Genomic DNA, 25,575 nt, shown 5'->3' with positions numbered 1-25,575 from the left:
TATCTATGATGGATAAGATAAACTGTATTTTATACAGGGGGTTCCGGGACACTCAAAAGCGTTGTACAACCACTGTTCAAAGACATTTTGCCAGATTCCCTTTTAGGCAGACTTCAAACTTTGTGTGAGTGTCTCCAACTGTCTTGCTGTGGTGTGGGGCTTTGTAGTTGTGTCTGGTCCTTGATCAGTTGGCCTGCGTTGCGGATGCAGCACGCTGAGGCACGGTAATGAGTGCTGAGCTCAGCATGGACAGCAGCCATATTTTTTATGCCAACTTCTCCCCTTCTGGATACACTTTTTGCACTATTGTTGAGGGGGTTGATTGAAGTACTAATACTGTACTCATAAAAACTCATAGTTCAGGTTTTTTTTAAATGCTATCTTGTCTCGAGGCTATTGCATTGTCAACCATTCGGGGGCCCACAACAAAATTGCTATGGATTCTAACAAAAGCCTGTCCACAAAAATGACCCATGTCATCTGCGTTGGCAGTTGTACGTTGAAACAAGTCAATAGATGGCAATTCAGGGTAAATCATTAGTTACTCAACCCACTTGGAAGTAGTATAGCAGGCAGACATTAATATATACAGTTGAAATAACTTTGCTTTTTGTTATCTTGTTGTTATCCTGGGCCCAGCGTGACTGAAATGTCAGCTCGTTCTGGAGACGGATCTCACTGAGCAGAATACATAATTGATGCGTCTGCTCACATGGCCATCCAGCCCACACTGTTCTATTAGTTTTAATAGATAATGATTTATTTACGTCTGTATTTAGTTATAGGGCCACGGACCTGGTGATATTTGTTTTTGTCAACATCCCACTGCTCTGTCGCCACTTCATGCACTCACCTAATGAGAATTTGGAAAATGTCAATAAGAGCAGATTTTCATCTCAGGAGTCGTGCACACACTGTCGCTACAGCTGATTGCATAAGTTCCCCCTTTCTCATTGATCACGTGTACAGTCTTAGACTGCTCATTCAAACGGAAATAGTGCCAGTGAATAAACAGCGCTTGAGCAGAGGTGCTACTCAACCCCTTCGTGTTTCGCGCGGGTGGTTACCTGTTTGCGAGTGTATTTAGAAAGTGAAGTCTCCTCAAATTGATATGTTTTCAAAACATTTTGCGGAAAAAAATGTGAAGAAAAAACACCAGAACTGCTTCTCGCTAACCCAGTGACTTTTACTCAAATGTCAGCGCGACGCCTTATGTTTCGGCTGTCATCTGAGGGAAAGTAGTTATTTTTTGCCCCTGTTATCTAGACCCCGGGCGCAGTGGTGGGTGACATGTGTGGGCTAGATTACAGGTTTGAGTGTGAGACCTGTCTTGTTCCTTCCGTGTTACTGTCTCCCTACCTGCACAGGTTTGGTTTGTTTTCTGGCATGGTGCAGTTTTGTCTGTGCATGTGGTGGCGTGTATGTGTGTGCGTGCGCGTGCATGTGCGTCGATGCCCACATTTTCTTAACTTTCTCTCAAGGACGGAGCATCACCATCAACACACTGTCCCTCCTTGACGAGTGACAGTTGGGGGTTGGGTGTGTGTGTGTGGGGGGGGCAGGGGGCAGGTCACTGGCAGGTAGCCCTCCTCACAGGAACTGCAATGTATGTCAAAATCTAGCAAATGAGGACCATCCCCCGACCCCCACCACCATCCCCACCACGAAGATCACCAGCCCTTAGTGACAGGGACAGGGAGTGTAAAAAGTGTGCATGCGTGTGGAATGCATGGGACCCTCACCCTCCACACTGATGGGGGTAGTAGAGTCCATCTGGGGCGGATGGAGTGATTTTGTTATCGCCGCTGTCAAGTCATCCCGCGGGCCCCCCGGGCCGGGGAACCAGTCAGCCAGCTCCAGAGGCTCGGATGGGTCTCTGAGACGAACTAAGGGGTCCGCTCCCCAGGACCGACGGGGCAGGCAGGGCTGCAGGGATGTAGAAAGCATGAGTTGTTGAAGACAACAATGTCCACCCCTGGATGTACGCACTCACACACACACACACACACACACACACACACACACACACACACACACACACACACACACACACACACACACACACACACACACACACACACACAGATACTCTGGACACATACACACACATGGGCGCACACACATAGATACTCTGGACACATTCACACACATGGGCGCACACACACAGACTCACACACACACACACACACACACACACACACACACACACACACACACACACACACACACACACACACACACACACACACACACACAGACATACACACACTGACATTCACACATGAATGAAAAGGATTTTCAGCAGTATTAATAAATCTGGAGATGACACTGATAAGAAACCTCTTGCCCGATAGCGGTAGCGGTTATTTCAGATTTGTTTAAACATTGACATTTATTAAACCGTCTCCCATGAATTATGCCATATCATTAATTATACCATCTACCATTTATTATGCCACACCATTTGCCGTTTTAGCTGACTATCAGTTTAGGTTTCGCTGTTGCGTTGGCACCAGCAGATTCATTTAAACTTTTTACATCACTCGCAAAATTCTATTTTTATTCAGGTCAAACACCAGGTATTTAGGACCATGTTTATAGGTTCTGCTTAACAGTCATTATAAAATAAAAGGTGAAGCTATGAACTACAAATTAATAAGTGTATTTGTGTACTTTCTAGCACGTAAAAAGATACATCTAAAAGTGTGGAGGCAGATTTTAAAGTTGGTTTCGATCACTGCTCAGGTTTTTTTTCTATCTAATTGCTTACTAGGAAACTATTTTAATTTTATGCAACACATATTTACTATATTTAGAAAGAAGAACATGAACAGAAAGTTGGACAGATACACCCAATGCTATGAAGTGGGACAGAAATGCCCACAGGAGGCAAGGAGACAAATCTAGCAACCAACTCACTGAATGGCATTCTGGGTGACATTACTCAAATATTGGTCAGAACCCACCAAGAATACAGGAGGAAAAAAGGCAGCTGTTAAGTAGAACTTTTTACCGTCTTGGCAGAACAAGTCCCAATCTTCGCTATCTGAGTAATATCTGTAATTCTCAGTCGACAGTTGAATAGGCTGGTGGAGATTGGTGCATCGCTAAATAATGGGCTGCATATTTAACAGTTCTCTCCTTATAATCTCAATAAATGATCGACAGCGTGGCAATACTGTGAGATAACTCAATAGTACATTGATTATACCTATGTGTTCTTTTTATTATTTTATTCATATTTTGCCGGCCCAGTTTGCCCCATTTTGTAGGTTTCATTGAATTTAAACTCCATATTAAAGCATTCCTAGTGTTGTCTATCACCATAGAATCCCCTCCTCCCATTGCTGTAAGCCCCATTTGACTGGCTCTGTGAAAAGATATATAAAATACGGCTTTCTACAAGATTTATCACTGTTGTTGACGACTGTGTGTATGTGTGTGTGTGTGCGTGTACGTGCAAGCTGAAGATCGATCAAGCAGCAGACAGTGAGCTAAACGGTGACGTGTGTCTGCATGTGTGTGTGTGTGTGTGTGTGTGTGTGTGTGTTTGTGGCGGGCGAGGGCAGTGACATGGTAAATCTGGCTTTGCTCAGCCGGTTCTCAACCCTGTCAAGATCAGCGGGCGAACGGGTCCGTCTGATGAAGACGACTGCCTGGTGTCACGCAGGTGGTCCTGGTGGCAGCTGGAGCCCGGTGATGCCGAGGTTGGCACCACTCGAACTGACAGCCAGCAGGGAGCTCACGCACGCGATGGGAGGAATACTGCTTTTTTGGCCCACGCTGCTAACCCCCTCCGCCTAACAACCCCCGACACCCCTGCACACGCCCTCCCCGTGCCCGCCCGCCTGCCAACACCCCATCCCTTTATCCACCTCTGCCTCCTCCTCCTGCCTATGCTGTCTGTTTATCGTATCTATCTTATCCGCCAGCCACGCGCCGGGGCCGCCCGACGCCTCCGTCACATCGCGGCCGTCTTAACGGAGTGCTCCCCTGGCGGGGCCTTGATTGTCACTTTTTTGCTCTGGGCCACGACTGCTCCGATGTGTTGTAGCAACACAATAGCGGTGGAAAAGCCCTCTGCGCCTTTTCCGGAAGGACCAAACAAATTGATCTGGGGATGTAACAGATCAGCATCCGTCAGAATTTGTCCCCCTTTATCTTTGAGCCCCAGGCCATTGCTGATTGATAGCTTTGATAGCCGCACTAGGGCGTTTGTGAGTGTGTGGGTGTGCACTCGTGGGTGTGAGTGTGTGCGTGTGTGCTCATGTCTCCGTGCTCATGTGTGTGCATTGCAGTAGCAGGGGGTGGGCGGGGTCAGATAAAAATAGCTGAGGAAAATGGGAAATGTCACATGTAATGCTCGGTCCTTGTCATCACAGGCGGTCGGACAGGGGACCAGGGCGGGGGGAGGAGGCTGATTGAAAGATGCAGGGAGCCTTAGAAATGGCCTCTAAATTGGAGGAAACATGTGACCTTCTTAAAGGTCTCTTCGGGGCCAGGAAGGCCTGTATGTGTCTCCTTTAAGAGCAATAAACCTCTGTGATTCACTTCTCTGCGAACGCTAAAGATAGCTGCGCGCGAGTTGTCTTTACTGCCGGGCAATTTGACAAGGGTGCAACCGCTCCCTTTGAGTTGTGGCCGCATGTATTCCCATAAGTCATGATGCCTTTTCTAGTCAGGGCCTGATAAATGGTGGAGGCTGCTCACTTAGGTCTTGATTTGGCAACAGCGTATATTAATTTTTTTTCGTAATAGTGATTGCATTTTTGTGTGTGTGATGCTGTAATGAAATGGTGTTCCACTCTGGGATGGAGGGGGGGTAAGGGTTCCATTGCTTTCTGACCATAACACCCTGAAGTGGCACACACCTGTGATAGGCTCCACCCCTCCGCTCCGCTGAGCCGGGAGGAGCAGGTAAAAGCGATGGATCGATCGATGATCCATGGAAGTGTGGTGGGTATTTTCTCGCCGCAGCACCATCAGTTAGAATGCTAAGATATGGATTTTTTTTCACACGACTTCTCGCTGTCGTGAAGGATTAGTACAGAGCAGCATGAAATACATCGAGCGAGGGATAAAAATGTCCCTCTGATGCATTGCAGTTTGGCTATGTACACTTGAAAACGCTCTGATAAGCATCAATTTCCTCATTAGTGTAATATATGTTTTCCAGGTCGTATCCAGCACTGTGCAAATAAATACATAAGCAGAAATAGCAAAAACATTAGACTTTTGACTTAAACCAAAAACACACAATGATGTGTACAGTGTTTACCCCTGGGTCTGCTGCTGCTATAGTAGCTCTGTGACTGGAATGCACTGGAACACACGCCTGCGTGCGTCGCCACCTCTGGGACTAAAGTCCACTCTTCCCTTACTTAAAATGCCATGCCATGTCCTCAGAAGTCAGAGGTTATGGATCATGCTTACGGGTGTCAGTTCGAATTACAGTACGGGCAGATCTCCCCTAACTGTGAAATGCCAGAGGTAAGGTCAACGTTGACTACAGTGAACCTCCAACTCCCCCTTCATGCTATTTGCAATATTGACATATCTGCCTCCACGGCGTCTTTGGAAATCAGGTATGACAGATTAAGTGAGAGCTTGCCACTTCAAGCATGTTTCCAGAGGTGAGACTCGAAGGTTTCGAGAGTTTGAGTGATTTTTGTATTGAATGTTTTATATATTTTTTACCTCCAACTAATCCAATCCCACGGGACTCAAAGAATAGTGTCAAATTCAGGAATCCCTCTCCATCCTCACTACCATTCTCCCAACTAGTTAGCTGCAAACACTCTTTTAACACTGATTCTCCTGAAAGCACTGAGATTTATGTTTTAAGTTTTGAGGATATGGGTCTTGGGTTGAAAATGTAAAATACTGGTGTTTTTATTATCGATACCTCCAATGAAACGATTTAAAACACACAAAGTATTCTGTCTCTACAGTTATACTTTCCCCTTGCCTTCCCTTGATGGCATAAATTTGACGGTTGCTCAAAAAATACAAGAAAATGTTGTTGGACATTTCTTTCCCAAACCATTGGTGCTAAGTGAAGGCGAGGACGTTTTATGTCCAATTGTAACCTTGCAGATGGGGTTTGTTTACCTGACAAAAGGAAAATACTTTTGGCGAAACGTTGAAGTTGAAGTTAGGTTCATTGCTGACGTGCACAGCCCGAAGTATGTGAGCAGTAAAATAAACAGTGTAGAGCTCCCCTTTTCCATGTGAAGATGGCTCTGCACCTACCCTGCGAACATTTTTGGACCTTATTGGAAGTCTACACCACCAGCAGTAAACGGTGGCAGGGAACACTTGGACCTATTGGAGCAAAAAAATGTAATGCCCATACCAGTGACCTTAGGCATTAGGCCTGGAGTCAGTTCCCCGGCACTGCACTGTAGTCGTCAAAGGCCCCTGGAGATAAGTTTAAAGCAGAGGCCACACTTTTCCCTAGACGGACTAAATAACGAATCACCATTGGAAATCTGTAAGTATAGTGCTTTTTCGTTTTTTTTTTTTTACAGAAGAATGTTCGTATTTAAAGCGAAATAAACTCCTGTTTGTGTTTTTTATTTCAACAACTTTGCTTTAAACGTAAAGTCAGCAGGGATTAGCTAATAAGGGGGGCATTTTCCAGCCCTCAGTTTATCACACTGGCCTCGGAAATCTCAGTGCAGCCTTTCTGGCTTTTACAGCTGCTAGCTTGTTTTGTAATTATCCAATTGTTTAATTTTCTTTACACAAAAGGAGAAAGAATCATATGGTTTTATCGCCCTCCAACATCTTAATGCTTTTGTCAGTAGGGTTTTTAAATCCAAAGCGGTTTTGATACAGACTCCCCCATCGAATCGGAGATGAAGATCTTTGAACGGATCAACTCAGCTCCAACGTATTTTTGTCGCTCATTTGCTGCGGTTTTCATGCCTTGTTCTTGATGTGGGTCTGTTCTTGCACACAAATACACACAAACACACGCACACATACAGGCACACACACACACACACACACATCACACTGTACTCTCGCTTAGGCAGGTGAGCTGCATATCACTCAGCACCTGCAGAGCTACTACTATTATTTCTTTCTTTATTTTTGATGCCAATGCTGGCCCCCGTCTGTGTGACAGGCGGTGAAATGGGATTGAGCGGTAAATTGAATTAGAGCAGCCTACGGAAGGCGCCAGGAAGGCAGGTGCACTGCAGTGTCTGTGTTAGATGGCCCTGATTGGTGGCAGCTGTGAAAGCTAGTCTCTCTCTGTCCCTTTTGGCTTCTGTGCCCCCCAAACTCAAATGAGTGCCTACAGTATAGGGGAGGAGGGGGAATGTTGGGTGGATGGCAGTGGTCTGGCCCGAGCCGGTCTAATGGCCCCAGTTAGAGCCAAACAGGTGTTTGGCCGCGGTCCCTCCCAAAGTCAAATAAACATGTGGGTCTCATTGCCCCTTTTTTATAAGCCCCATGGCCAATAATTGTGTTTCCTTCATGCATTTTTTGTAATTGCTCATCTCCTCTTGCCTTCAGCAAAGCAAAAAACCAACATTTGTATACCTTCTACGTCAAGAGTGTGTATGTGTGTGTGTGTGTGTGTGTGTGTGTGTGTGTGTGTGTGTGTGTGTGTGTGTGTGTGTGTGTGTGTGTGTGTGTGTGTGTGTGTGTGTGTGTCGCTAATGGACCCACACACAACAAGAGAGTGTGGTGTACTTTGGTGATGCCCGGGGCCGGCGGAGAGGTCATGGGACACAACAAAATGTTAATGATCTCATTAGTGGGGCACACAGCAGGGACCTACCCCCTAATTACCCCTTGCACGGTCAAGAGCTCGGAGAACCTCAAAGAAGGGGCCCCCTCTCTCTCCCTGCCTCCCTCTCGCGCTCTCTCTGAAGAGCCAGGTTTGAAGGACTGGGATGTATCGTGGTGCCTAAACCCACCAGCCCCTCATATCCCTGCCCTATCAATCCATTTCAAAGCCAAGTGCTCCAATTTCTGCTTGGAATATCCCAGGGCTTGTTGTGGTGGTTATATTTTTTATGGAAGTATCTCCTTATATAACAAGCAAAGGGGTGGTGGTGGAGGTGGTGGTGGCGGGGAAACTGCCAAACCTTGTTGGATGGGGCCACGCACGCACGCACGCACGCACGCACGCACGCACGCACGCACGCACGCACGCACGCACGCACGCACACACACACACACACACACACACACACACACACACACACACACTCCTATGCAATTGAGCAAGCCCACACATGGGCAGATCCATGACATGAACACACATCTCACTGATGGGGAAATCTCTGAATGCATGTTTATCTGTATGTATCTACAACATATGTCCTTGGATTCTCTCGACAACCGTTCATCCGATCAACTTCACACTCGGGGGGGTGTATTGCTGAGGACCCAAGGAAGTGCAGTGTGTCGAGCGTGAAGTTGTTTGGATGAGCGGTTTTTGAGAAAGCTACAAGCAGCAATACCGGAGGCCAAGCAATCGACCTGTTCATAACAGGCACGTTTTGAATGTGCACATTTTGGGCACGGCACAGTGTATATATATATATATATATATATATATATATTTATTTATTAGAGCTGTCAGTTAAACGCGTTATTAACGGCGTTAACGCAAACCAATTTTAACGGCGTAAAAAAACTCGCAATTAACGCAAATTATTCTTTTTTACAAAATTAATAATTATTATTATTCTTTATTTTTTTTGGGCTCAAAACAAAGAAGCAGTAACCTGACTGCTATGTTCAAGGCATATCTTTGTATGTTCATCGTTTAATTGCATTATAGGCTTTTTTTTTGTACCGTCCTGTTTGGATCAGTATATGCCAATGTTGTTATCAATATAAAAACATTTGCACAAGGCAAGCCGATGCACTTCTCCATGTTGATAAGAGCATCAAAATTAGAAAAATTAATGGGACAAAGAATTCAAGGGATATTAAGCATAGACATTTTTTTTATGATTAATCGCGATTAATCGTGGGTTAACTATGGCATTAATGCGATTAATCATGATAAAATATTTTAATCGCTTGACAGCCCTAATATTTATATTTGATACAGAGTGCGTATCCACAGCAGTGCTAGGGATTCGTCTGTTTTTCTGGCAGCAGATAGTCTGCTCCATACATTTGTGTCTTTGTCAGTGTCCTCCTGTTGTCATTCAGTTCAAAGCAGAACCTTTGGCTCACTAAATCACTGCTAGGTTCACTTTCTCTTTTTCCATTTTCATAAGTGGTGGGCTTTAGCATGGTTTGTATGAATTTCAACCTAACTTTCTTTTGTGTGTACATTCAAAATATAATCCATCATCGGATCTCTAGATCAATCAACCAGCTAACCTGTTCAAATGATAGTTATTTATCCACTTAACGTTCTTAGTTGACGAGCCAAGAATTTGAAATATAAAGTCATGGAGTCATCACTCTGAGAGGGAGAGGGATAGGGTAATGAGGTGAAGGAGGATGTGCTCATTACCACGCTTACACATCCAGCAGTTTGTGATCCAGTGTTTATGAAGTATTTGTGGGCCTACTTTTTGCCTATGCCATCTCCACACAGACATTTTCATCTTTGGCTACTTTTGTCCTTTATACCTAGTAGGCATTTTCATTTTCCACTCTGTCCATTCATTATGAAGACGCTATGGCGTGAAACTCCTATACCTGGAGGGCGGGTAGTAGAAGTTCAGTTCAGCAGTCCGAGCCAGGCTACTGTCCCATATGTGATCAAGGTTGTATCGAGTGGTTTCCGCCACTGCTCTCGTTTTTATCCCACAAATGCATCCTGCAATGAAACCCAAACCCGGTTGCAGATGTGTCCAGTAGTGTTTACAGATCAATCAAGCGAGAATCCCCTCCCCACCCACCCAGGTGCTTCTCTGCGGCTCCTGCTTCCACACTGTAGACGTCTGCAGCCAGCTGTTTGCTTTCGGGTTTTGCACTCGGTTGCTGTTGTTTGTTCACTGCTTATTCGCCAAATAAAATGCTAAAATGTAATAATTTTTAGCCGGCGTATGGACTTGCAACCTGCGGTATGCGTAACACAGGTACACCTGGTACCTGGGATTTTATGTTTGTTATAGACACATTTATATTAATAGCAAAAAATTATCTGGTTGATTGAAAATTGATTTATTATAAATATTGATCAGTCATCATTATAGTATAAGCCCTTGTTATAATATCGAAAATAATCGCTTTGTGTATTCCATCATATCTTTTTCTTTTTAATGGTTACCAATGATGTTTTGTGTTTGTTAAATAATGCGGCAAAAGATGCGTTGCTTGCATTTTCTTTTCCATAAAGGGGTTGCTGGCACTCTTTGCTGAACCACTGCATGTGTATGGATCTCTTGTTTACTATTTGCATATCAGGGGCTCTGCGAAAGCCCCTTTTGACAGCTCAGTGGTACACCTAGAGTCAATGGTTGGGAACCACTGACCTAGTAGATAACCGAGAATGCTTTGCGTATCATGGACTTGGCTGCCTGGAATTGAACCATCCACTGTTGTTGGCTTAGGCAGAGTGGCTGTCAGTTTCAGGGCTTTTCCTTTTGGGCATTTGCAGTTGTTTTGATTGTTTCATGTGCGGTTTAACTAGCATATTACTTTGGCTCCCATGGCACCTCATTGCACTTCCAGCCTATTCTAGAGGTCGGGCCTGTACGTTTAACCTCCTTTTGTTTGGCAGCTAGGTTTTCACAAGGTTTCCTTTGCCCATGGAATGGCTTAAGGTTAGTAGCTGTTGTCAAATCGAATTTGAATGTGGGCCTGTGAAGTCCTTTGTGTCTGTAATCGTGATCAAGAGGCCTCTATAATAAAATAAAAGCAGTGTACACGACTAGAACACACAAGGCCTTCATGAACAAAAGGTCTTTGTTGGGATGGCATGTCTGTGATTCTTTCCAGTGCATTAGGGTGGGAACATAATTTGTGTGTGTGTGTGTGTGTGTGTGTGTGTGTGTGTGTGTGTGTGTGTGTGTGTGTGTGTGTGTGTGTGTGTTTAGATAGTGAGTGGTAGTTTTCTCATGCGTCCACACACCAGGACATGCCACTCAATACACCCACCCAACCTAATACTGTACAATGGCTGCCCGCCGTCTGACTGTCTGAATTGCCCATGCTCATGCACTCTCCGCTGATTAAATTATATGCCACTTTGAACGCCCTGCAACAGGAAAATGAGCGTGAGTGTATGTGGAAAAAGCTGTGCAATCAAATATAGGATTTTCCGAATGATAATAGAAATCATAAAAATGTACGAGGGGACAGAAAACGTGGGAGTGTTGGCAATTAAAAAGGTGAAAGTACGAAGTGTAAAAAGTCTTTGTGGGGAGGAAAATAAAAAATGGTAGCGAGAGAGGCCGCCTCTCTTCGGCCGAGTATTTATGTTAGGGGGTGAATTCAGCTCACTGGACTGAACGCTCTAAGGACCCTCCTCCCCCCGTCTGGATAATGATTGACGCTGACCTCTGGAAGGCAGATATTAGCCGGCGTGTGCTCTGGCCAGAAATAATAGGGCTTAAGGTTCAACAGTGAGTGCTCTCCCCTCAGCTCAACCTGCGCTTCAAAGAGCAGGAGACACGGTCAAAGTTTGTATTTTATTTCTTTCATTTTTTTTGCAGACTGCAGCTGTGCTAGCCCTCACTCAAATGTCATTAGGCTGTGACACCGTCCCATCAGATTGGACACATGCTAGCCGAAGAGGAATTGTGCCAGGTTGGTAGGTGATGTTTGCCAGCAAGGATTATTGTAGATCATCTTATTACTTTATGGTTAAGACCAGCATCATAAACCTAAAACGTGTGCCGTTTAAAATTGGTGCTTTTCAAGTTCTGTATAAAATGATGATCAAGATGTGTTCGGCCACCCATGTGTCCTATACTCCCACTCTTCATCCAGAAGTCTTCAGATTAGTCAGATGAAAAATATCCACGCAAGCTCTGTCAATCAACCATCAATTAATCATTAACTGTCGATTCTGCTTTTCATCCACAGTGAAATAAATGTAAAATATTCCAACCACTAATTTGCCTGAGGAGAAATATTTAGACGGACAGCATGCGATAAAATTGACTGGGTAATCTTTCATAACATATTCATAGTTATTAGTGGTGCCTCTCAGGTGATGCAGGCACTCACTTAGCCTTTATTAAGAATGACAGTGGTTTAACTCCACAAAAATAGGTTAATATTCACGGTTTGAGTTGCTCAAAGCGGGAAGGGAAATTTCTACAGAGGGCACAGCCGATATCTACAAATGCGAATGTATTCCGACTTCAGAAAGCAGAAGTATCGTCAGGTTGGAGACAGAAAATGAGGGGTCTAATTTAGTCAAGAAATGGTAGCCTAGGTATGTCGACAGGTGGTCTTGCTTGACATCAAATGGTGCTCTGGATCGCAGTTGTACGGATTTCTGTCCCCCTTTGCAGGAGGAAGCAGTGAAACTCTATGAGATATGCAACCGGTAGTGTTGTCATAAGCCTTTTCAAACATGCTGACTATAATCAAGGTTCACTGCTAGCATTTATCTGCACTACAACATCACAGTAACACCGCGGGTGCGACGCTGTAAAGCAGGGTGATACTAGCGATGTCAAGCCATGTTGTGATACGTGCACAAGGAGATGGTGTTATTTTAAAAATGGCAAGTAGCTCTCATGATAGCGCTGTACACAGCAGCACTGCAGTGGGCCGGTGGGCAGGATGGCGTAGCGGGCCAGTGAACATGGAGGCTAGTGTCTGTCTACTGTGACTGCAGGGCACCCCCCCCCCCCCCCCCCCCCCCCCCTCTCCTCTTTTGTGCTCTCTGATTCTCCCGGGATCAGAGTATCCATCTTGGCCCATTCCTGTTCTCCTTAATGGTATTAAAGGGGGGAGGGCTGGGTGGGTTTTAGTATTCTGTTAAGGAATATCTGATACGGGGCACTGGCTGATTCAATTAAGTAAAAAGCAGCAAGCGAGGGGAGGGGGAGAGAGAGAGAGAGAGAGAGAGAGAGAGAGAGAGAGAGAGAGAGAGAGAGAGAGAGAGAGAGAGAGAGAGAGAGAGAGAGAGAGAGAGAGAGAGAGAGAGAGAGAGAGAGAGAGAGAGAGAGAGAGAGAGAGAGAGAGAGAGAGAGAGAGAGAGAGAGAGAGAGAGAGAGGGAGAGGAGTTGTATAATTGCCTTTGAGCTGCATAGCACGACTTGGGTTTTTTAGCATATGTGTGTGTGTGTGTGGGGGCGGGGGGGCTTACAGAATGTATAAGACGTGTCAGTGAAGATTCAAAATATGCAGCATACCATGCCAGGCTCATATTAAAGTAATGCCATGGAATAAGCTAAAAATTCTCAAATCAGTCTTCTCAATCTCTCTCTCTCTCTCTCCCTTTTTCTCTCCTCAACAGTGTGTATTAAATCGTTTACATTGGATTTTTGCATACATTGCAACAGTGGTGTATAAATGCTCCATGAAAAGTGAAAGTGGTGAAAACAAGTTGCAATGCAAATGCAACTCTTCCTTAGTTTGTACTTGACTGTGTGGAGGGGGTTAGTTATCACAATTACTTTGCACTGTTTGCACAATATGCATGTTCGTAGAACCTGTTTTATTCAATTTGAAATGACAGGCAGTCCGGGATTTTTTGTACCAATGTTTGAGGATGCGTTCTCAGTGGAGGCCCCGTAAGATGGGAAGTTATTTTGATTTTAAAGCAGCCGTAGAAGATGAAAACCTCCCGACAGTCATGCTGGGCTCAGCGGGACGGCTTCAGCAGGGACACTAGTAGTAGCAGCTCCTATGATCCTACAGCACACTCATCACATCCAGTGTCTTTGTCTGTGATTGGTCAAAGTCCTATTTGCTGAGTAAAGCAGTTTATGAATAAAATATGTCGGACTTCGACTTAGAAATACACGGAGCCACGGACCAGGGGCGGATGGGCCCATTGCAACTGGTGTAACTAAAGCGTGGATAATACGTGACTAATTGCGGAGCCCACTGCTATACAAGACTCATACTTTTCCACCGTCTACACGGAACCTTCTGGAAGACATGCGTTCCATTATTTCTGCTCTGCAGCGGACTCAGCACTTCTCAGTGGGGCCGTCACGCAGACAGTGAAACATGGGGGTGGCAGGGCGGGTGGGGTGGTGTAGGGATGTTATTTGCTGCCTCAGGAACCGGATGACTCGCCATAATATGCAAACCAATGAATTCTGCACTGTATTCGGAAAATGTCATAAGGAAAATCCTTCCTGTGCTGAAGCTATAAAGCCAAATTGTGGTTGGGTTAAAATGCTGAAGATCAAAAGCAGAAGCCTAAGTAAGCTGAACTTCAGTTCGGGGAGTTGCTCGACAAAGAAGAGGTTTTAGACCCGCAAGAAATGCTGGGGTAGGACTTGATACAAGCTATTTTTTATTCATAAAATACCTTCCAATTTGTATTAATTTAAACAGTTCAATGAGGGCAAGTGGGCTAAAGTCTTCCACAGCAAGACTAATGAGTGAATTAAGAGTGGAAGGGGCCACAATTTTAAATAGACGTGCAGTGGATATTACTATTCAACTATTAAATAAATGAAACTATTATGAAATGTAATTTTCTCATTATGTTCCCCTGATCTATAATTAAGTTTTGTGACTCAGGGTTTGTAATAGATCTGAAAACATAAAATGTCACAAATATTAAACAAATAGCCGTGCGACTTTCTAATACCTCTGTATATTGTGCAACCTTGGATCTTAGATCACTGTGACATATTAGAACTTTTCGAATGGAGAAATATGCGGTTCTATCCAATACCCCTTTCCCTTCATCATTGTTCCTGATGTCACCCGTTCTATAAACAGACGTCGTCTTGACATACCCCGACTGTGTTGATTGATTGAAGCAAAATCAAAGAGGGCTCGTGAATCAGACAGACCGGCATATTTCCCACCGAACGAGGGACTATGCACCTGTACCTGATGTCTTCAGCAATGTTCCACTTGAATGCCTCCAAATGGATTTATAATGTAGAGGGAGAGAGAGGGAGAGTTTGTGGGGGGACGGATGGCAAGGTCTAGTGTGTGTGTGTGTGTGTGTGTGTGTGTGTGTGTGTGTGTGTGTGTGTGTGTGTGTGTGTGTGTGTGTGTGTGGGTGGGTGGGTGGGTGTGTGTGTGTGTGTGTGTGTGTGTGTGTGTGTGTGTGTGTGTGTGTGTGTGTGTGTGTGTGTGTGTGTGTGTGTGTGTGTGTGTGTGTGTGTGTGTGTGTGTGTGTGTGTGTGTGTGTGGGTGTATAGATAGGGGAGAGGGGGTAGAGAACTCAAATCGCTTTCTTGATTCATCCTTTTCTTGCCTGGTACAGTCGAGTGGTGCTGGGTTATCGCGCCGTCGGTCTCCACGCTGTTCGAGCCACCTGGGCCCGGTGGGTTTGGCAGCCATTGGGTTTTCAATTACTTAAAATCCATCCCACTCATTTAAAATGAATGGCCTTGGACCTGACCTGAACCTGGACTTAAGTTTGGCCCCGGTCACCCCCAACCTCCCCAAGCCAAGAGAGAGATTACTTCTGCCTCTCCCCTATCAGCTTATCGCCCAAAGGGAGTGAAGCATGCTGGGGGGGGGGGTCTTATACTAAATTCCTACTCAATTTGAGCCAAGTGTGGAAGAGTGGAAATTATTTTGACCACATTGTGCACGGTTAGTGACTCCATCGTGAAATATCCCTACATTGACTAGCCCCAGCAAATCCGGTGGACCAAGCATGTATCATCCATGTAGCATACATTCCCAAATACATTATATTCGAGATGCAATTCTAGATAAAAACAGATAGAAACGCTTAGTATTCACTGTCTTCCCATGCAGGGTCCAAATGCACAGTAGTCTACCACAGAATGAAAGGCACTGTCGACAACACATTCACAGTGGGTGGCATGATGTGAGGGTTAGCCTGGCTGTTGTGTAGGACGTAAGCAGTATCCTGGGTGATCTGTCATGTGGGCCCAGAGGGCATGGCCAGTGATGGCAGGAGGACTGTCCTTTTCCCCCCTTTTGCCTTATCAGTGTGACAGCGCGGTGTTCTAATCACAGCCTGCCAGACGGCTGTTAATTCCCCCTTTCCTTGCTGTCTTTCACTCAATGACCCCGATTCAACTTGACATTCAAATGTGTCTCCGGAGAGCAGAGTCCCAGCAGGAGCAGCAGCACAGGTTTGAGACACAGTCAGAATAGGATCATTTCGAATCACATGCGGGTGTCAGAGATCAGGGAAACGCTGTGAATGTAGTGCGATGGTGTCTGCGTTTTACAATGCGCCTGAGGAAGTCGGCCAACGAAAATGTTTTACTCATTCCAAAGCATATTTGGTGCATTCAACAATGAAGGTTAGTTGTTGTTTGGTGTTTTCTGGTTTCATCAACACTTCCAAATGAATTTAATATATACCAAATGTCTGGCCTGGGGATAGAGACCAAGTGACCTTGTCTTTGATGTTGAGGAGGATTGAGTGAGTCGTAAAAGAGAAAGTACTCATATACATATTCGGACAACTCAAAAAACAACTCCTTCGAAGTAAATGAACCCCTAATACGAGATGTTTAAAGTAGATGTCAACACAAGAAAATAAAATCCTGCTGCAGAACAATCCTCACTTACTTGCTGATGTGACCGGAACCATATACACACACGCAACGTGCCTTTTACAAACCAGCACGCGTCGCACACACACAAAAATACCATCCCGTTATACAACCACTGTAGTTTTCCATTCTCCACACTTGATTTACCGTTGTCTCCACTTTAATAAAAGAAAGACAATAGGATCACTGCCATTGATAATTACTTTTTAATGTGCCACACTCATCATGTCCAATTTCATGCCCCTTAGGCAGCTGATCACAGATTTAATCAACACATTATTGCTTGCTACACTTAAAGTCTGGCTATCGGGAAGGGATTCCTTTTAAACCTGTGTGGGATGTGGCGGGGTGTGGGTGTGTGTGTGTGTGTGTGTGTGTGTGTGTGTGTGTGTGTGTGTGTGTGGGGTGGAGTTGTAATACAAAGACCATAAGTGAGGGATGTGTGTGTATGTGTGTGTGTGAGTTTGGGTAGGGGGGTTTGTGATTTGCCTTGCATGTGCATCCAATCTCGGCCGCGTCTCTCTTTGATAGACATTTAATGTGCGTTCCAGGACATTAGGCAAGGGCTACTGTTGAGAATGAGTTCACATTAACGCAAACCGGGCGCCGGCGGTACAATGTTGCGTAACGCTAAAGTTGTTCGCCGTGTCGTCAGCACAAAAGAGTGACTTTCCTCTGGCCCCACCTAACTTGTGTTGACAAATCGAAAACGACGTAGGTTGCGTTTTAGAGTCAGAACCTCTCCTTAAATATCCCCCCCAGAGGTTTAAAAACGAGGTAAATATTACTTATTAGTTCTGCGTTACCCTCAGGTGTTCCTCTCCACGTTTGTAGAGTAAACAACTGTATTTATAACTTCAAACGACCCCGCGTTGCCTAAATGCAGCACGTTTATAATAATTGAGGAGGATGACATCACTCGGAGTGCAGAACAAATCATCGTGTGGATCGTGTGCAACATAAACATGTCAAACTTCAGAGCCGCAGCTCATCTTCAGACATTCCTCTCATGTCTATCTTTAGTCACGACTGTTCATTCCCTTGTCACTCTATCACACAAACACCCCCCCCCCCCCCCCTGCCGAACCTCCATATTTGACACAACACCGTGATATAAATTCATCATCTGTTGCAAAGGGAAATGGGGAGTTTAGTAATCAATACCCGCCCCTGAGCAGGGAAACAGTTCAACACCTAAAAAGGAAGTCAGTGGCGCCATGCTTGTCTGGCTGGGGCTAAGCAGGGCCAACACTGTGTGTTGCAGAGCTTGGAGAGAAGGCAAAGTGGCCATCTAGTCGAAATCAGAAACTCAAGTGGATTGCACCAGTTCACAACGAGCGAAACACAATGGTTGATTGGTTTGATGACTTTGTATGATTTTGTAGCCCTTTTCTATTATATTTGTGGACTCTTTTTTGTTCCAGTAGATTGGCAAACCCTTTCCTTCCCTGTTTCTTGCTGTTGTTGTGTGCCCCTATCCAGGGCGTCACCAATGCTCTGCCCGCAATACTTAATAGACCTGGACTGTTGTTATGGAGCTGCAATAAAGTGCACTGAAAATACCCACCTTTATTTTCCTCTGATTGTGGACTCTACGTAAAAAGCCCTCATAACGTGTGACTCTATGAAAAGAGGTCCCAGTCATGACCTCACGACCCGTGTCAGGCCCGGTCTGTGTGTTGTCCACCAGTGGTCCTATACTTTACAATTCCCCTGTGTGCTCTTTGGCTCCCACTGCCTGCCCTGCACGCTCCTACTGTAAACATGCACTTGTGATCTGCTGGGTTTGTCCTTGAATGCTAATCCCCTCTCTCTCCTCTGTTTCTCCCCGTGCCTCCCCCCCACCCCCTTCTCCTCACCGTTGGTCAACCTCCTCCACCTTCTCTGTCTCAGGAGCGGCTCAGACCCCAGGTAAGACCCGTCCCTCTCACCTTTTATTCCCACCATTGTTCCGTCCCCCTCGCCCACAGGCCTTCTCGCTCACTCACCCCACCTGTGTACGCGTGTGTGTGTGTGTGTGTGTGTGTGTGTGTGTGTGTGTGTGTGTGTGTGTGTGTGTGTGTGTGTTTCTACGTGTGTTTCTGCAATGTCTTTGTGTACATGTATGACTTGTCAGTGTGTCTGAAAACTTGTTTGTGTGTGCGTGTGTGTGTGTGTGTGATGCGTGTGTATGTGTGTTTTAGCCACTGCCCACCTGCCACTTATTCTCTCGTCCTCCTGTCATTGCACTTTCTCTGCATCAGAATATGCTCATCAGTATTTCTGTGTCTCCTCTGCTGCCTGTTTCAATTTGAGAGCTTATGATGCCACCGACACCACTGCTACTGGCTGATAGGTCTTCTGACGCCTGACAGAGTTACACTCCTGAGCAATACGCTCCCAAAAACACATCACAGTGCTTAGCATGATTGTTTGTCCATATTTGTGTGTGTCTTATTGTATGACTGTTTATCATGGATGTCTGTGTGTCCGTCGCCATGTGTCTGTCTTTTTGTTTTTATGGCTCTCTGCCATGTCTGTCTGTCTGCTTCTGTGCGTCAGCTTGTCTATCGGTTAACTGACTTTAAACTGAATTCCTCCCCTCTGAGATCAATAATCTACTCTTATCTTATTATTAACATGCACATGCACTCAATGACCCAGACTGGAGTGGATTGTTCAAACAGATAGTGAAGAAATATTTGTGGCCCTGATCTATTCTGTGATGAAAAGTCTAACATGATTGTGTTAGATCCTGCATCACAGGCTAACAGAGAACCGTAATGGCAACAGTACAATTCTGGTGCCATCTTAAAATAGATTAATGCGGTTCTGTGAACAGATACACAAAAGCGATCAGCCAAGTAAATTGAGCCATTGAGGTCAAAGCCAAGATGCTTTGTAAGGGATCGCAATTATTACCTTGATAAGGAGGTGTGGCTGAGACGTGGTCTTTGGATCTGACGCACACAGTAGTAAAGAGATGCAAATATCACCTCTTTGATTTGAGATTCCAATATCAATGTCATGCTATCTGTCAAAAAAAGCAACATATGATAGTCATGTTAATAATACCTAATCGAAATAATTTAGTGTGCAATTAATTATGATTATATATTATGTGGCCTTAATCAGAATCTCTTTATTGTCATTGCACAAAGTGCAACAAATCACTGAGATGGCTACAATGAATTAAAAGGCATTAGAAAGTTAGTCTTCCCTACCTAAACCAGTTCCTTTCTAGACAGGGTTCAGATAACGTTTGCACTCTAAATCATTTGTTCGAACCCCACAAGAGACAACTGGCTAATGTGTGGGTACACAATGCGACACAGCAGTTGTGTACTAATACACAGCAGACACAGCGATCTCACTATGTGTGCTGTGTGTGTGTGTGTCTGCGTTTGTTTGCCTCCGTTTGAGAAATCAGCCGTTAACCGGTAGCTCATTGCACTGGCAATGCCACTAGTGGTAAAAGTAATGGAAAATGAATGAGGAAGTCTGTGAGGATTTATGCTTTATCGAGTCTTCAGTTATTCTTTACAAACATAAGGACTCAGCCAGGCTTGTCCAGCGGTGAGGGCTTGGGTCTTGAGTGGTCACAAGCTGTTTCTTCTGATGTCGCTGTTTCTCTGGAGCAAACGAGGGTTGATGTTAGGTTGCTGGGATAAGACTTTAGATGCTTCTTAGTTGGCAGTTGTGTTTTAGATGATTGGTGCAAGTGGCCTTGACCGTTTCGCTCTTCAAAGCTCTCGGCAAAGTATTTATTGGCTACTCGGGGAGTGCACGCTTTCTCAGCGAGAAAACACTTGAACTGTTTATTTTGGTGTGTTTCTAGCATTACAAAAATGGTGTTCTCCTTCGGTTTTGTTCAGCACGCGTAAATCAGAGGCATCGAAATAGATAAGGATTTGTTTGAAAAAGGTGCCAAGAGACTACAAGGGAGACTTTGTAAAATCTAGTCGACTGATTAAAAAACAAAAAGAAACATGCCATTAAAAAGTTACATCCAAAACTCTCAAAACTTGCCAAAAGCTAATCCCCAAACATTTGTTAGCCCAGTGTATCATAGAAACACAGTGATGGAAGCATTATGCATGCATGGTAGCATTATCCATCCAAATAGCGGCTGCTCTCTAAATCCATTGTAGGCTTTCACTTAGTTTACCAACTCCAACCATGCAGACTCTAACACTTTTAGCAGCTGGCATTCAGGTAAGGAAAAGAGAGAAATAGCAACTGAGCAGTCAACAGATCTCACACCTTGTTCCCTTTTGGTCCACAGAGAAAAAGTACCAATCATCACGTTTATTTTTGATGGTGGTCCAGTTTCCATTTATACAAGTGCACTGTATGTAATTGGTAGACGGCAGCCCAGTGCACCTTCCTGCACCCCGCCCGATGTAATACAGTAGAACTGTGTTTCATAATGTGGAACTACTGCATTTATGTGTGGCATTTTACGACTGCTCAGAACAACCTCAGACACATATTTTTTACGAAATAAAGTACAATTATTATCCAACATTGACTTGTTGGATGTAAAGCTGGGCATTATTTTTTAGGTTATTTCCACAACCATGTCCTGAAGACACAATCCCAGTCTTATTTGTGGTGGAAACAATGAAATCACTTCAAGTGTTTATTTTCCCCTAAGATTATTGGATGTTTATATGCAATCTGTTCGTATAATTCATTTGCACCATTTGAAGCCAATTTAGGGACTTTTTCTAATTGTGAAATGAATGAGTTGTGACTTGTTTTGAATGCAGCATGGCTCTGCCAAGGTCCCCAGACCCTCTCACTTCCTCCTCCCTCCATGTCCCGCAAGAACTATTCTTCAGCCCAGTGAGGTTGTCACTGGGATAAACCGATTCCAGCATATACATTCAAAGCCCAGCCTTGTCCTAGCTCCCCAAATAAAGATGGAGCAGCTGTTTTTTTTCTGATATGATGTCCTTGTGTGTTTTCTGTTGATCAATGGCAGGGGAACACACGAGAAAAGATTAGAACTCAGAGGGGCACAGTGGGTAAACAGCAGCGCTCGTATCTCTGTGTGCTCAGGCTGGGCATTTCGAGACGCTGAGGCAAGCAAGGCGTGTACCAAGACGCGCACGTAGACACATGGCTGAATCACTCATACGTCATCGAGGTCTCTGCATGCATGTGTTGCCCCGTCCGTGCAGAAGCCTTGATTGGCCATGTTTAATTTCCCTGACTGTTGATGCTCTATTGTTCGTACACACCAGTGATTCATCGGCAGTGGCCCACTACAGCCCAGGCATCACTCAGCACACAAAGGATTGCTTTATTTTTTTTTCAGGTCGGCATATTTTTGCATATTCAAACAATATGCAAATTCCAATACGATGTTCGTTGTATTGTACATTGTACATTGTATTGTAATCTCTTTCCAATAACAGAGTGATAGTTCTTGTCTCAGGCCTTAGTCTATATCCCTGGATTTGTCGGATATCTTCTGTCCTCAGCGGGAACAGGCTGCAGACAGCTATTTTTGCGGCCTTTCTCCTGCATCCCTAGGATGTATCGACTTATTGTTTTATAGCTCTCAAGATATGAATCATGACGCCTCTTTGTTATAGACTCTTGCCAGGAACAAATGGAGGTCCATCATCAGAAGTATGATTTCAACATGTTTCTTATTTTAGATTTGAACAGAATTGGAGATTGTGCTAAGGTTCAAGCATGTAATAAAGCCAATTCCATCGAAATTGTTATCGTGAAACAGTTTACGCTTTTTAGGATTGGCATTTGAAAGGTTGTTTTGTATGTGAACATTACCGCTGCCGCCATTAGACACTCGCATTGTGTATAGGTAGTTCAGATCTGAAGTTCATGGAGTTTCATTACATTTCACCATCATGGTTAGTCTGAGTCTTTGCTTGGCAGCTTTGCATGCGGATGGAGAGCTGGGGCCTTGGTTTGCTGGTTTTGTTACAAATCAGTATTGAGTCGACCCTAAAGGATATACCTTCATAACCTATAAAAAAACGGAGAGGCTATGAGCGGTCTGTAGTCGCCAGAATAAATGCAATGAAAACACAGAAGAGGTTTGATTGAAGGGGTGAATGCATCTTGCGCATGTTGTGTGTGTAGGCCGACACATGGATTTGTGTAATGCGCTTGGTACATGGGTGAGTGTGTGTGTGAGAGAGCGAATTTGCTTAGCATACAACTTGTTTACATCCTTCCTCCTTCTTGCTATTAACACATATCTAAAAAGACCTGCTGGTTATGTAACCTTTTGGTGCTTTTTTAAAAATAAAATATTGATATTTGTTCTGTTCTGCAAAGGCTGAAATCAATGACTGTTCCACAAGAGGAAAAGGATCAATGAAGAACAATATATATATATATATATATATATATATATACAGTATATTGCAGATCACGTACATCTCTGCTTTGAAAATGGGGACCTAGGACCATAGAAATAAAGCCCCCGCACACAGTCTATGAGCCTCACTGACGATCCACACTCCCACAGGCCGTTTGGCTATACAGAGTCCGGGCTGATCCAGACCATATGATTTCTATGATCTGGAGGTGTTCACAGATATGTCTCAGAGGCTTCCCTATGTTCTCTTGATTCTTACAGGACCATAATGACCCTATAGGAGAACCACCTCAGCCACGTAATAAAGTGCGCTGTTTCACTGTCATGAATTCCTCCATGAATTGACTGCAAAGAAAGGTCATCCAAACAACTTTGTGAAAAGTGGTCCAAACTATTTAGTGAAAGCTCATTCATAACGCTTTTTCTATTCCTCACATAGGCCGGCTAACATGTTGCCGTTCAGGGTGTTGGTGGTTTAGCCATGTTGAAGGAAAACATATAAATTAAGGCATTTTCCAAGCACAAAAGAAATGTAAACTGTGCACCTCCTGAATAGTTGATAAGAGGTGGTAGGAAAAAACGGTGTTTGTCACAGGAAAAATACCTGATTTAATAATAATAATAATCCCCTCCTAGGGTTTTTACTACCCCCACATCCCAGTAGAAAGCCCCGGCAGTTTACAACACACAATCCCAGACTGCATCTGCCGGATCAAAACACCAGCACTTTGTGGCCCGTGTGCTAGCCCCATCCCGACCAGTTATTATCTCACAAATCACTTACCCTGGCAGGTAGCTGCCCGACTTGTGTAAATAGGGAGAGGGCGAGTGAAAGCAAAAGCCTTTTTTATGTATGCTGAAAGAACCCCCTGAGGCACAAGCGTTGGATAACTGCCTTTAAAAAGCCAAAAGCAGGAGAAAAAGGAAGGCAATACTTTTTGTCTGTGTCACGATCACCCTATTTAAGACACAATATTTATTATATATATATATATATATATTCATATTCCAGTAAGGCTAGTACCGTTTTTTCACAGGAGTGATCCCACAGCTGTTTATTATGAAATCATTTGCATTCCCTCAAGTCTTTGACAGCCTTCAAGGAGTTATGACTCTGAGTGGGAGGAGGGGGAATATGTATTATAAGGTGAATATAAATACCATTATATTAGTGCAGGGGGAGCGACTCCGTGGACTCGGCTTCTTAATGGTGAGAAAAGCGCCACAGGGGCATGATGGGGGTCGCACATATCAGTGCTATTATGTTTTCTTTAATTGCTTAAATAGTTTAAGTTCCTTTTCATTCAAAGTGGGCCCGTGAACTCATGATATCCTCCAGTGACGTGCGGAGCTCTGTGGGGGATCGGATGGAGAAGGAGCACATGTTCTCAATGGCCCTCTCGCTTCGGGCTGTGATCCCGTGTCCGGTCTCAATCTCCTCAGGACCGCATAGCTTGAATATGCTCCGTAATTGCTTAATAATTGCCTCGTGGTTCTTATGTTTGATACAAAACGCGTCTGCTTAGCACAACCTAAACAGCCTTTTGTAATTCTTTTACATTGTTTCATCAACAAGAGCCCCATATGGCAAGAGCGTCTGGGGGTCAGCCCCTACACACTCTCATTAATGCAAGAAAGCTTATTTGGGCGGAATTAATGATGGCTCCCCCATCGTTTTCATCCTGCCCTTGCCATCTGAGCAACCCTGCTGATTCGGCCCAAACGGATGCTCACAACAGCCGCGTTTCGATGGCTTGCGGTCACCTGAGTCACCTTGTTGGTGAGCCAGCTCTTTTAGCTGTGGGTTTATCCCCTCAAATCCCTCCGGAGTAAGTGTGAACGACACAAAGATCTTAAGTGTTTATAATATTAATGCATGAATTCGTTATGCGTGGAGGAATGCTGCTTTAGAATACAGTTCAAGGGAGCTGATGAAATGCCTCACAGATGTCAATGAGCAATGCAGGCAGGCAGGCTGGCGTGTGTGAGATCCTCAACCTCTGTCTCTTGGGGATGTATCCCCCCCCTGGGCACCACCCTCCTGGCCCCCCCAATGAAGAGCAGCCCAGCCTCCAAAATTAATCCTCTTCTTCCGTAGGACCTTTGTTTCCCATCCAAGAGATATATACACAAATATTGTGGTATTTCCTTGTGTAATAATTGAGTGATGTGGGTGCTAAGCAGGCATGAGTGTGTGCTGTTACGCAGGACCGAAACCACCTCGCTGCCAGATGTTTTGTATTTGCGATGTGCTTTTCTGTTTGATTGTCAGCCAAGTCGTATTGAGTATGATACTGTGGCCCGTACGACATGCCTGGTACAGAGATCACATTCTGCCTCTTGGATGTGTGTGTTTGTGTGTGTGTGGGGGGGGGGGGGGGGCTGGGTTTGGGTTAGGAGCCTTGATTGTGAGTCGTTGATTTCTAGCTGCTGCCGACTGCGCTTGCCAATATCCAACTGGTCTCCGTACAAGAGCAAATCAGGCCAAGTCTATTATTATGTCTTTGTCTGTAAAGAAAGGGTTTATGTATTCATATGTTGAATGGCTTTGTTTGTGTCAGGTGTTGTCGTTATTTTGAAATCCGGGTTCTGAGTCTTGGGACTTGAGTTTTTTAGTTT

At 44.6% G+C, this 25,575-nt stretch overlaps 1 protein-coding gene across 6 annotated transcripts in view; it reads left to right on the top strand.

The window, feature by feature from the left end:
- Positions 1-25,575, top strand: part of cadm1a (cell adhesion molecule 1a) — a 276,780-nt gene that overhangs the window by 177,770 nt on the left and 73,435 nt on the right. For 5 of the 6 annotated variants that reach the window (XM_060057035.1, XM_060057034.1, XM_060057033.1 and 2 more), the window contains exon 2: positions 18,513-18,530. The exons of the other annotated variant lie outside the window; for it this stretch is intronic. In XM_060057035.1, the coding sequence (XP_059913018.1) occupies positions 18,513-18,530 (18 nt within the window). The remainder of the gene's footprint in view (positions 1-18,512; positions 18,531-25,575) is intronic. 6 annotated transcript variants of the gene reach the window in all.

Source organism: Gadus macrocephalus, chromosome 7, assembly GCF_031168955.1.
Source record: "Gadus macrocephalus chromosome 7, ASM3116895v1".
Taxonomy (NCBI): domain Eukaryota; kingdom Metazoa; phylum Chordata; class Actinopteri; order Gadiformes; family Gadidae; genus Gadus; species Gadus macrocephalus.
Note: the sequence above shows the minus strand (reverse complement) of the source record. Positions and strands in the feature narration are given on the sequence as shown.